The following is a 13,248-nucleotide window of genomic DNA, read 5'->3' as shown; positions in this document are numbered from 1 at the left end:
TCCCGTCACTGAGAATTAAGTCCCAGGTCACCTGGACGGGATAGTACGTCATATGGGATTAAGGGGTTAATGAAATGTTCATCGATGCTCTCTATTTTTCTCCTTGAATTATGATTTACATCTGTTAGCCAGCTTGATTACATGTGGGGATTCCCTAGCAACCAGGCAACCCCCACATGTACTTATGCTGGCTAACAGATGTAAATCATTCAGCTGTGGCGATGAAAACGAAATCTCCAAGCACTAAAAAAAAAAATACACGGAGGACACCCGAGCGTGCTCGAGAAATCTCGAGTACCAAGTATACTCACTCATCACTAATGAAGAGTACTGTTTGACACTCATTAAGTCCATGCCTCAGACTGCAAGCTGTTATAAAAGCCAGAGGTGGTGCAACAAAATACTTGTGATGTGTTGGATTGGTTTTTATTTGTTTTTCACGATTCCATAATTTTTCCCTCAGATTTGAGTGATTCCATAATTTTTTCCCTATGCTTGGTTAAAAAAAGTAACCATTACTGACTACCACATTTTTTGTTCTTGATTTCTTTTAATGTTTTTTAAAGCCAGAAAGTTGCCATTTGAAATGACTTTAGTTTTGCGCCCTGTCTGTGATCTGCTTTTTTTCTACAAAATTAAACAACTGAATGAACATCCTCCAGGGCCGGTGATTCCATCATCTTTGCCAGGGGTTGTAGTAAGTAGCTAGCATCTGCCTTTAACAGCAGCGACCTGCGCTCCCAATGATTGCTGCTGTCAACCTATTAAAATGCTCTGTCAATCACCGGCAGTGGCCCATCAACTCCCCCTGCAGCGTGATCACTGATAGGTTGCCATGACAAATGGGGCTGGCTGAATGCCCCTTGTATCGGTCATGTGATTTTTTTTCCTTGACATCCAGCCTGTGTTTGGGCATCACAGGAGACTAATTTTCACAGCTGTATATAGCAGGGCTGTAGAGTCGGTAAGCCAAACCTCTGACTCCTCAATTTCCCTGACTCCGACCCCACAGCACTAGTCACTACTGAGAATGGACATAAAGTGCAGCACAGATTCATTTCAACTGAAAGTCGAGATCCTTAGATCAGGAACAGAACAGACATTTATAGGACATTTCATAACTTTCCCAAATTCTTATGGAAACATTTACAGCACATCCTGCACTGAACTACTGCACCCAATTTGTTAAATATTTTAGGAGTCTGCAAAAATCAAGTCCTCATGTCTAGTTCAGTGTTAAAAAAAAAAAAAGTTATGGCTGTAAAAAAAAATAAATTAAAAATTGCTGAGGAGGAAAAGAGTTAAAGGGAACCTGTCACCATGAAAGTGCAATTTAATCTGTAGACACCCTGTTATAGAGCAAGGAAGGGGAGAGGGGGGGGGGGGGGGGAGTAGATGGATATAGTTTTGTGAGAAAAGATACTGTTTATAACTTGTATTTCCATCATTTTATCCTTTGCAGTTTCAGGGATTTTCAGTCCAGTGAGCGGGCCCATCAGTGACTGAAAATCCCTGAAAGAGCAAAGGATAAAGTATTAAAAACGTTATACTGAATATTTACTCACAAAACTACCGTATTTTTCGGACTATAAGACGCACCGGACTATAAGACGCACCCAGGTTTTAGAGGTGGAAAATAGGGAAAAAATATTTGAAGCAAAAAAAAAAAAAAAATGTGGTAAAATTTAATAACATACTATTATATGTGGTGTTATTATACATAATAGTATGTTATGTTGGAAGCTGCGGGTAGAAGATTGTGCTGCGGGACCAGTGTGGTGTCTGTAAAGTACGATATGAAGACGCTGGAGGGTGAGTATAAGAATGGGGGCACAGGGCTTATATTTAAAGCACCACTCCAGCGCTGAAAAATAACACTGGAGTGCTGCTTTAAGATCCCTTTAAGATCAGGACATGATGGGAAATATAGTTCTCCCAATGGGATCTTAAAGCAGCACTCCAGTGCTGCTTTAAGATCCCATTGGGAGAACTATATTTCCCATCATGTCCTGCAGATCCTATGGCTTGCTAGGATTTATAGCTCACCACAGGAGTGGCAGAGTGCTTTATTGTGTGTTGTAAAGACTAACCTTTTAATTGTGCCAGCCAGCCAAATGGAGCATCCCATGACTGCACACACAGAGCTCTCCCTGCCTCTCCACAGCACAGGTGGAGAGGAAGCCAGCAGATTCTAGTGGGGAATCTAAAGGACCTGTGATGACATCAGAAGAGGGAGGGCTCTGTGCTGTCATGTGATGCTCCAGCCCCCCCCCCCTTCCTTCATGACATCACACAGGTCCTTATGCCTCAGCATCCAGCACAGCCAGGCAGGTATGCAGCGATCTTGTCCCCTCTGGCCCCTGCTGCTGCCCCCTTGTTCACTGACTGGATACACATTTTCCCAGCTGCTGCAGGAATCCAGCGCTGGGGAAACCATGTGTGTTTCAGTGAAGGAGTATTCATGTGCTGCTCCTCACTCACTGCTCAGCTGACAGGTGGGCGGGGAAGCGGCTAATGAATATTCACTGCACTTTAATCATGGGGACCACATGGTTTCCCCAGCACTGGATTCCAGCAGCTGGGCCATTTTTCTGCTTCCTGCAAGTGGGATCACAGTGTGATACCACTCACTGCTGCCCCCTCCCCACATGCTACATTCCGACCATAAGACGCACCCACACTTTCCTCCCAAATTTGGAGGGAAAAAAGTGCGTCTTATGGTCGGAAAAATATGGTATATATCAATCTGCTTGGCTCCCCTACCCTATAACATGGTGCCTGCATATGAGAAAGCATTTTCATGGTAACAGGTTCCCTTATAAGTAGAGTCTATCACCCTAAAAACTGACAGTGTAAACTAAGAACAGTGTAATAGGGCAAAACATACCATATTTTTCAAATTACAAGACCCACTTCTCCCCCCCATAAATTTTGGAGGAGAATGGAGGGGGGTGTCTTATAATCAAAATGTAGCTTACCGGGAGGGCGGTGGTGAAGCGGGGTCACATGAGGCAGGAGTAGGGTAGCCACAGTAGGAAGCTGGCGACGGCAGGAGTGGGGCGATGCTGCGAGCCCTGGGCTAGAAGGGGTATCCTGTTGGCGAGAGGCAGGAGACTAGTACCCAATGCACACACCAGTTGTCTGCACATACACCGATTTAGATCTCCGCTCAATAATGAGATCTCAATCTGTGCATGCACCGCCTTCGCCATTTTACTGAAGACTACTGGGAGATCAATGTGCGCAGCTCCTGCCGTACATCGCTGGGAGACCCCACCTTCCTGCTGTCAAATTACACAAATGTGACCCTACTTCTGCTTCCTGTGACCCTGCTCCACTGCCACCCCTGGCCCAGGGGATAAAAAAAACAAACAAAACAACCCAAACAATCTTATATAGTTTCAATAATAAGCACACTGAGAAAGGACCAATGTAGAACAGAAAGGTTGTGAACGTTTACTGTTGGATTGCATATTTTTAGTGCCAAGTTTTCTTATGTTTCACGGTGAATATGTCACAGTCTTCTGTCGCAAGAATATGTCAAGAAATACTTCCAACAGATGCCTCCAGTGTGGGCTGTAAATGTGATGTGAACAGGGCCCACTCTATACTATAAAAGAACCACAAAGTACATGGCAAATGCATGTCCCATGTAAAAGGTATCCCCCTTTATAAACAGCTGAAACCACCTTACCTGCATCTTAATATTTGCCCCTTTGAAAAGGTATTCTGTGCTCCTGTTCCGATATAAAGAGGACAAACGGATGTGCATTAAGATGCAAATAATGTGGTGACAGGTTATAGATTAAAAAAGGAATACCTGATGACAGGCACACCGTAAAGTTTTGCACTAAGTGGGTTATCACAAAAAAAAAAGAAAATAAAATGAGTTGCATAAATCTGCCCCCAATGGTTCTGTCCCCATTAGCCCAAATTAAAATCTGTGCAAATACTTTTCTGGCTTACCATGTCAACGGTGATTTGGCCGATGACGGTCTTCCCATGTTGTTGCCTAAAGTTCTTAATTCTTGCTTGCTCTTTTGGAATGAGGTCTGACAGGACATCTTTAAGATTCTTTATGGAAACAAGAAACAAAAGTTAAAAGAAACCAAGCAGGAAATCTTGGCAGTTTACCAAATGCGAGTTACCAATCACACTAAATAATGTGCCCAAGATCAACCCAACAAGGAAACAAGAGACCCAGAGCTTACCGTGGAAGAGCTGGCATGGCGAGCAGCAACCAAAACACAAGGGGATTTCTGTTTGGAGAAGAATGAAGAGATTGTGCCCATTATTCTGCTGTTTGGACAGCGGAGAATGAAAATAACATGCTGTTGCCTGCCAATGTGATTATAAAAAGCAGTCTAGGAAACCCAAGGGATGGAATAGCCTCCATACACAAATACGTAACCATTCTCTGAGGTGTTCGCAATACCTGCAGCTCAACTGCAGCACTTCCAAGCCTCTAATTTCATTCACACAATATGGACCTAAAAAGCCACCTCCCATCTGCTTTGGTGTTCATAGAAGGAAACCTGAGCTGAAGGCAACACAGGTAACCATGGAAGACACCTGTAGGTTTCACCCAGCACCACATATGAAACCAGAAGACAACTTGTTAAACTTGCTACATACAAATGCTGGAAGTGGAGGCTAGGGGAGGGTGCAGAACATCCAGGTATGCATCTAAAACTGACTTTTAGAGTTAAGGTACCGTCACATTTAGCGACGCTGCAGCGATCTAGACAACGATCCCGATCGCTGCAGCGTCGCTGTGTGGTCGCTGGAGAGCTGTCACACAGACAGCTCTCCAGCGACCAACTATGCGAAGTCCCCTGGTAACCAGGGTAAACATCGGGTTACTAAGCGCAGGGCCGCGCTTAGTAACCCGATGTTTACCCTGGTTACCAGTGCTAATGTAAAAAAAAACGTCACGAATCGCTAGCGATATCGTTGTGAAGTTGGTCAGTGTGAAGGTACCTTAAGCACGCCAATCTAATGTCAGTGCCTGTGTGACCCACGACCCAGAGTATGTAGGAGTATGTAGAGTAGAACAACAGTCTAACTGAAGGTCATGAGATTATTATTATTATAGCGCCATTTATTCCATGGTGCTTTACATGTGAAGAGGGGTATACATAAAAACAGATACAATAATCTTGAACAATACAAGTCACAACTGGTACAGGAGGAGAGAGGACCCTGCCCGCGAGGGCTCACAATCTACAAGGGATGAGTGAGGATACAGTAGGTAAGGATAGAGCTGGTCGTGCAGTGGTTTGGTCGATCGGTGATTACTGTGGGTTGTAGGCTTGCCAGAAGAGGTAGGTCTTCAGGTTCTTTTTGAAGGTTTCGATGGTAGGTGAAAGTGATATGTTGTGGTAGAGAGTTCCAGAGTAGGGGTGATGCGCAAGAGAAATCTTGTATGCGATTGTGGGAAGAGGGGATAAGAGGGGAGTAGAGAAGGAGATCTTGTGAGGATCGGAGGTTGCGTGTAGGTAAGTACCGGGAGACGAGGTCACAGATGTATGGAGGAGATAGGTTGTGGATGGCTTTGTAGGTCATGGTTAGGCTTTTGTACTGGAGTCTCTGGGTAAAGGGGAGCCAGTGAAGGGATTGACAGAGGGGAGAAGCCGGGGAATAGTGGGGGGGGGGGGGGGAAGTTACAGTAGTCGAGGTGGGAGATGAGGGCATGGACTAGGGTTTTTGGAATGTACAGATCCGTGAAATATTTTTGAGTTGAAGGCGGCAGGAAGTGGAAAGGGATTGGATATGCGGTTTGAAGGAGAGATCAGTGTCAAGGATTACCCCGAGACAGCGAGCTTGTGGGACTGGGGAGAGTGGGCAGCCGTTTACTGTAATGGATGGGTTTGTTTTGGGGGAAGACAATGAATTCTGTTTTGTCCATGTTAAGTTTTAGAAATCTAGCGGAGAAGGATGAAATAGCGGATAGACTGAGGGATTCTGGTTAGTAGGGTGGTGATATCTGGTCCTGAGATGTAGATCTGTGTGTCATCAGCATAGAGATGATACTGAAAACCGTGATATTCTATGAACTGTCCCAGGCCAAAAGTGTAAATGGAGAAGAGCACGGGCGCTAGAACTGAACCTTGCGGGACTCCGACAGATAGGGGGCGAGGTGAGGAGGTGGTGTGTGAATGGGAGACGCTGAATGTTCGGTCAGTTAGGTATGACGAGATCCAGGATAGGGCCAAGTCTGTGATGCCAAGGGATGAGAGGGTCTGTAATAATAGGGAATGGTCCACTGTGTCAAAGGCAGAGGACAGGTCCAGCAGGAGGAGGAGCAGAGTAGTGTCGCTTGCTCTTAGCGCTTAATAGGTCATTGGTGACCTTAGTTAGGGCAGTTTCAGTGGAGTGGTGTGACCGGAAGCCTGATTGTAAGCGGTCGAAAAGGGAGCAGGAAGATAGATGGGAGGACAGTTCAAGATGGACGTGTTGTTCCAGTAGTTTTGAGGCATAGGGGAGAGGTGATATAGGGTGATAGCTAGATACAGAAGATGGGTCAAGAGAGGGCTTTTTGAGGATAGGTGTGATTGAGGCATGTTTAAAGCTTGAGGGGAAAACACCAGTTAGTGATAGGTTGAAGAGATGGGTTAGAGTTGGGATGAAGACTGTGGCGAGGTTTGGGATGAAGTGGGGAGGGATCGGATCAAGTGCACAGGTGGTGAGATGCGATCTAGAGAGTAGAGTCGATCTTCTGTAATAGTGGAGAAGTTGGTTTTGGAGGTGGAGGGCTGGGTAGTTGGGAGGAAGGGCTTTGGGGGTTGTCGACTAAAACTGTCTCTGATGTTCTCAATCTTCTGCTTGAAAAATGAGGCAAAGTTTTCAGCTGACATGAGTGGGGAGGGAGGAGGTGCTGGGGGACGGGGGAGAGAGTTGAAGGTGTTGAATAACTGTTTAGGGTTGTGAGACAGGGAGGATATGAGATGAGAAGTAGGTTTGTTTAGCTGTGGCAAGTGTGGTCTTGAAAGTAGTGAGGGACTGTTTGAATGCGATAAAGTGCTCATTGGAGTGGGATCTTTTCCATCTACGCTCTGCAGCCCTGGAAGTTCGCCTCAGTTCTTTGGTCAGGCTGGTGAGCCAGGGCTGTCTGTTGATTTTGCTAGCTTTGATATGTGTGAGAGGGGCAAGAGTTTCCAAAGCTGCAGCTATTGTGGTGTTATATAGAGCGGCAGCGTCATCCGCATTGTGTAGGGAAATTATGTCTGTGAGAGGGAGGAGGGATTCAGAGAGTGAATGTAGATCAATGTGTTTAAGATTTCTGCGAGGGTGTGCAAGTTTGTGGGGTGGGGACTGTAGACAAGGAGTGGAGAGGGAAGAGAATGTGAGTAGATTGTGGTCAGAAAGAGGAAGAGGCGAGTTAGAGAGGTTAGATAGGGAGCAGAGGCGGGTGAAGATGAGGTCCAATGTGTAACCATCTTTGTGAGTGGCTGCAGAAGACCACTGAGTGAGGCCGAAGGAGGAAGTGAGAGATAGAAGTTTAGTGGCAGCTGAGAGGGAAGTGTCAATGGGTATGTTGAAGTCGCCCATGATGATAATGAGGATGTCCGCAGAAAGGAAATGAAGTATCCAGGTGGTGAAGTGGTCAAAGGAGTTGGTGGCTGGCTCTGGGGGGCGGTAAATGACAGCCAGTTGGAGGTTGGTGGGGACATAGATGCACACAGAGTGCACCTCAAAGGAAGGGAGGGTAACAGAGGGTGGCAGTGGGATTGGGGTGAAGGAGCAGTTATCTGACAGGAGAAAACCAACTCCTCCACCATGCTTGCTGCTGGGGCGGGGTGTGTGAGAAAGGTGGAAGCCACCATAGGAAAGTGCAGCAGGAGAGGCTGTGTCAGAAGGGGTGAGCCAGGTTTCGGTGATGGCGAGGAAGGAAAGTTTGGTAGTAACAAAAAGATCGTGGATATAGGAAAGCTTGTTGCAGACAGAGCGAGCGTTCCACAGAGCTCCCGATAGTGGGACTGGGGAAGTGGGGGCTGGGCGAATGGGTATAAGGTTAGAGAGGTTACAGAAATTTGTGATAGAGCGTGTATGGGAGGTAGAGCTGACTGTGGGGATGTGGTGAGGATGACCAAGATTTGGAGAGATATAACATATAGGCTACGTGCACACGTCAGGATTTCTTGCAGAAATTTCCTGAACAAAACTGGACATTTTCTGCAAGAAATCCACATGCGTTTTTGTCCGCTTTTTTTCCGGAGCTTCCCAATGCATTAAACAGCGGCAAAAAAGCGAAAAATCCACAAAATGAATGAACATGATGCGTTTTGTTACCGCAATGCTTTTTTTTGCGGGAAAAAAGCATCATGTGCACAAAAATTGCAGAATGCATTATAATTGATGGGATGCTTATGTATGCGTTTTCATAGCGAAAAAACGCAAAAAAAAGTGAAAAATCCTGAACATGTGCACACAGCCATATACAGACTATGGTCTATGGCCATGTTCATATATACATCTTTCTATATGGACTGAGTATACAATAGTCAAGGATCAAACTACTGAGATCAAGGAACTCGTGGAAAAAAAAAAAAAGTGGATTAATGCCTCATTCACAAGACATAACAAAAGACTGACTGGCACATCCAAGCTAGTGTGAATAGGTGCATTCTAGGAGCAGCCACCTCCATATAAAATATACAAAAAAGTTGCACTCTATGGTGCTAAAGCATGTCAATGTAAAATCTATGTTCACTCTCTGTCCGAGCACTGCGCCCTTCAACATGTGATTGTTTTAATTATAGCAGGATCCTACCTATGTAGGGATCCATCAGTTTTGAGACCACCTTGACGTTTGTTGATGGGCAGGCATGAATTAGCCACATCATTATCAGTTTCATTAATGATTTCCATGCGCGTACGTGATTCATAAATGTCTGAAGGAGCCACAATGGACAGAAGATTGATTTTTTTGTTTTGAATACTATAAAAATGGATCTCACATTGATGGCAAAAACAGACACAGGACAAAAATGCATATAAAAAAAAAAAAAAAAATATGAGCCCTTAGGAAGGTATTATGTGGCCGAGTAAGATGCCATCATTTCTAACAGTGGTAAAAGCCCTTGGTGAAAATCTTCTATAGGACAGCACTGTGATACTAGTGTGCTGTCTCTTTAGAAAACATTCACATAGGCGGTTTTGCCTATTAAAAAAAAAAAAAAAAAAACACAAAGCCCACCACAAGTATTTCTTACCCTCCTCCATTGCGTAGGTCTCTGAAGTTCATGAATTCAGCCACACTCCCTCTGTAGACCGCACAAGCCACTGAGCTCACTGACTGTCTGCAGTGCTGTCATAGTGACAAACAGCAAATTAACAGCAAACGGGCTAGAAGGAAAAAGTATTTCTTAAACCTTTCCCCCCCCCCCCCTGGGTCCAGTGCGGAGATTCCATCACTGATGTCGCGTTGATGCAGCCAGTCAGTGAGAACAGTAGTCCATGTTGTTTACACAGGCAAGGCTGCTGAGCTTAGACAGCAGCACTGTTGTTGAAACCTGGGCAGCAGCGGAGAACCAACGCTGGTCCTGGGAAGAGTATGAAATCCTTTTTTTTTTTTTTTTATAGGTGCAAGTCTATGAAAGAAACTATTCTGGACAGGGACAGCCCATTTCCAGCATGAGGGGCCGGGTGCATGGTCAGTAATTGGCAGCATTTTGGACGCAGCACATGTCCTCTGCATCCAAAGCGTTGCCGGCTTTTCAGCGCAGGCGATTCCACGTGTGCTCATTGAACAGTGCGGAATCACCGTGTCCAATACATTCTATGGGTGACGCGAGTCTGCGCAAGATACATTGATATGCTGCAGTCTGAAAAGACACGCCGCATGTCCGTCTCTGCAGGTAAGCCGCAGGCATCGGTGCACGCATAGTGGACATGGAATTTCTTGAAATCCCATAAACTATGCTGTAACATCTGGACGCTGCGGATGTATGCAGCGCCCAACCTGCAGAATTTACTGACCATGGGAACATACCCTGACAAACAGCATATTGCAGTAATTGGGTCTTTTTCCTCAAACCAACATACCATTAAGGTACCTTCACACATAACGATATTGTTAACGATATCGTTGCTATTTGTGACGTAGCAACGATATCGTTAATGAAATCGTTCTGTGTGACAGCGACCAACGATCAGGCCCCTGCTGGGAGATCGTTGGTCGCTGAACAAAGTCCAGAACTTTATTTCGTCGCTGGACTCCCTGGAGACATCGCTGGATCGGCGTGTGTGACACCGATCCAGCGATGTCTTCACTGGTAACCAGGGTAAACATTGGGTAACTAAGCGCAGGGCCGCGCTTAGTAACCCGATGTTTACCCTGGTTACCATCCTAAAAGTAAAAAAAAAACAAACACTACATACTTACCTACAGCCGTCTGTCCTCCAGCGCTGTGCTCTGCACTCCTCCTGTACTGTCTGTGAGCCGGAAAGCAGAGCGGTGACGTCACCGCTCTGCTTTCCGGCTCACAGACAATACAGGAGGAGAGCAGAGAAGCAGAGCGCAGCGCTGGAGGACAGACGGCGGTAGGTAAGTATGTAGTGTTTGTTTTTTTTTACTTTTAGCATGGTAACCAGGGTAAACATCGGGTTACTAAGCGCGGCCCTGCGCTTAGTTACCCGATGTTTACCCTGGTTACCGGCATCGTTGGTCGCTGGAGAGCGGTCTGTGTGACAGCTCTCCAGCGACCAAACAGCGACGCTGCCTAGCAAGGACTGGATATTGAGTACCTGAAATATCACATGTTTTTCCTAGAGAAAAAAAAAAACTGGCTTAGTAAAAGCCAATCTGGTTTTATCCGCAATAGCCAGCATGGGAGCAGGAGTACGGCAGCTTTATCTGATCGCACACCCAGAGCTGCCACATATCCAGACACTTGTTATGTACCATACCAACATGACAGCATTATAGAACACTGGGACACACATATATACATATACACATAGGCCATAGTCACTGCTGGGGGTGGTGGATGTACCGCTCGTCATATCAGTGACTATGGCCTCTTTCGGTGATTCCAGGATTAGTACGAGATGTATAACATATCTGCAGACATAATATGTGGTGTCAGAAATCAGCGCAGTGCAGCCAAGAGATGACCTCAGCACACAGTGCATTACACAGTCTCACAGCACACCAGTATTATGGCAGTGTAAAAGACAACTTCATATTTATAGATGAGCAATTTCATAAAGAAAATAATTTGCTGGGCTTCTAACATCATTTTATTTGCGCTATTGCAAACCTTTGTGACTAGGCCTGGGCTCTGGCCAGAATCAGTCTCCTTCCCTGTCTGGAAGCCGAGAATAATCTCTACAATGAATAGTAATATATTTTATAGTATAGGGCAACCCTTTATATCATCTAGAGATTTTTTATTTTCTTCTTAGGACATTTACAGCTAAAAATGTTATTATAAATCTGATGAATAAGATGAATAGTAATTAAAAAAAAGTCACTTAAATATCACAGATTGGTTTCTACATATACTATGACAATTGACCTATACACAGAGCAAATTTAGGATTTTGGACGAGGGCCCCGTCTATACATTTGTGTGTTAGGCTAGGTACACATTGCATTAATGGGTTAACGCTAACGGACTGCGTTGCACGGCGAAAATGTTGCAATTAACGCCGTGCAACGGGTCCGTTAGCGCACCCATTGACAGCAATGTGATTTGTGCCTGTAGCGCATCGCTAGCGCATGCCATTTTCGGCACGTGCTAGCGATGTGCCATTCTTTTGTGACGGAGCTCGGATGCTGCTTGCAGCGTTCGAGATGCGTCTGAGGTCCGTCCCTCACTAGCGCAGATCGGGGATCTGCACTAGCGGGGACGGCGAACGCGGATCCAAAATAAACATTGCGTTAGCGCAATCCGCTAGCACTATGCGCTTAACGGATTGCCCTAACGCAACGTGAACCTAGCCTTAGGGCTGATGCACTAATGTGTAAAATGAAGAAACTTGCCTGGCACACAGAGTGGGAGCATCTCGTACAGTAGAGGTATCTGTCCATTTGTAGGCTTTATGCTTTAATGGCTACTACAGCACATGTAAATAAGAGGTAGGAAAGGCCGCACTTCTCATTATCAAGCATTCGAGTCCCAGGAACAGAACATTGTAGTTTCCCTATACATTAGCTAACATTTAGGCTATGTGCACACGTTCAGGATTTCTTGCAGAAAATTCCTGAGAAATCTGCATGCGGTTTTGCCGTAGTTTTTTCCGGACATTTCCCAATGCATTTAGTAGTGGGAAATCCGCAAAAAAAAAAAAACGCAAAATTAATGAACATGCTGCGGGTTTTTACCGCGATGCGTTTTTTTCGCGGAAAAAAAACGCATCATTTGCACAAAACATGCGGAATTCATTCTAAATGATGGGATGCTTATTGTATGCGGGGTTTTTTTTGCGGTTTTATTGCGTTTTTATCGGGAAAAACCGTGAAAAAAACGCAACGTGTGCACACAGCCTTAAGGTACATAACACAGGAAGGATGCACTGTACATTTTCCAAATGGATTGGCATGTGGATTTACCAATTTGCAATTCACCAAATCTCACCTACATATTGGAAACAAACCATGCAGCAAAAGGTGAATTTCAGTGCTAAATTTTCATTCTGCAGAAAATCAATTTATGCAGTAAATATTCACTGCAGATTTCACTTTTTTTTTGCAATGCAGACGATAAAATATGTGGTAAACATATCCAGGACGAATCCGCCTGCAATACAGATTTTACTGCACACTGGTGCCAATTCATGGTGGAAAATGCTTTCTTTGAACACCCCAACAAAGGTGTTTTCCACCCTTTCCTTCTATTGTACGTATGGGCTGAGTGTGCTAGAAAAATAACATTCCTCCTCCATCCAACTGACCCGGTCCCTGACCACTAAATGGCTGCAGCAGCGTGCAGGTCTGAAACCGAACCTGTCACTTTACAGTTTCATCTTCCAAAGTACATTCGGTCAGCACAACCTTTAGATATTTCACAACAACGACAAAGTAATGTTAGTTCCTAGATAGCCATTATTTTCTCATCAGCCCATATACTACGAATAGGAAACATGCTCACCTGTACACACACACACACATATACATGCCGTATTCATACTATGGCAGCTGATGTGCGCTAATGTAGTAACAGGACCATAGTTCTTCCCATCTCAGCCTTTTACCTCCGTCTCCCTACATCAGCCACAGAAGGGTGGCTCTGGGACAACAGT

At 45.1% G+C, this 13,248-nt stretch overlaps 1 protein-coding gene across 1 annotated transcript in view; it reads right to left on the bottom strand.

The window, feature by feature from the left end:
- Positions 1 to 13,248, bottom strand: part of CS (citrate synthase) — a 74,364-nt gene that overhangs the window by 45,176 nt on the left and 15,940 nt on the right. Inside the window, exons 2-3 of the mRNA XM_069758385.1 lie at positions 4,212 to 4,259; positions 3,967 to 4,074 (exon numbers count right to left, since the gene is read on the bottom strand). Coding sequence (XP_069614486.1) covers positions 3,967 to 4,074; positions 4,212 to 4,259 — 156 coding nt within the window. The remainder of the gene's footprint in view (positions 1 to 3,966; positions 4,075 to 4,211; positions 4,260 to 13,248) is intronic.

Source organism: Ranitomeya imitator, chromosome 3 (genome assembly GCF_032444005.1).
Source record: "Ranitomeya imitator isolate aRanImi1 chromosome 3, aRanImi1.pri, whole genome shotgun sequence".
NCBI classification, from domain to species: domain Eukaryota; kingdom Metazoa; phylum Chordata; class Amphibia; order Anura; family Dendrobatidae; genus Ranitomeya; species Ranitomeya imitator.
Note: the sequence above shows the minus strand (reverse complement) of the source record. Positions and strands in the feature narration are given on the sequence as shown.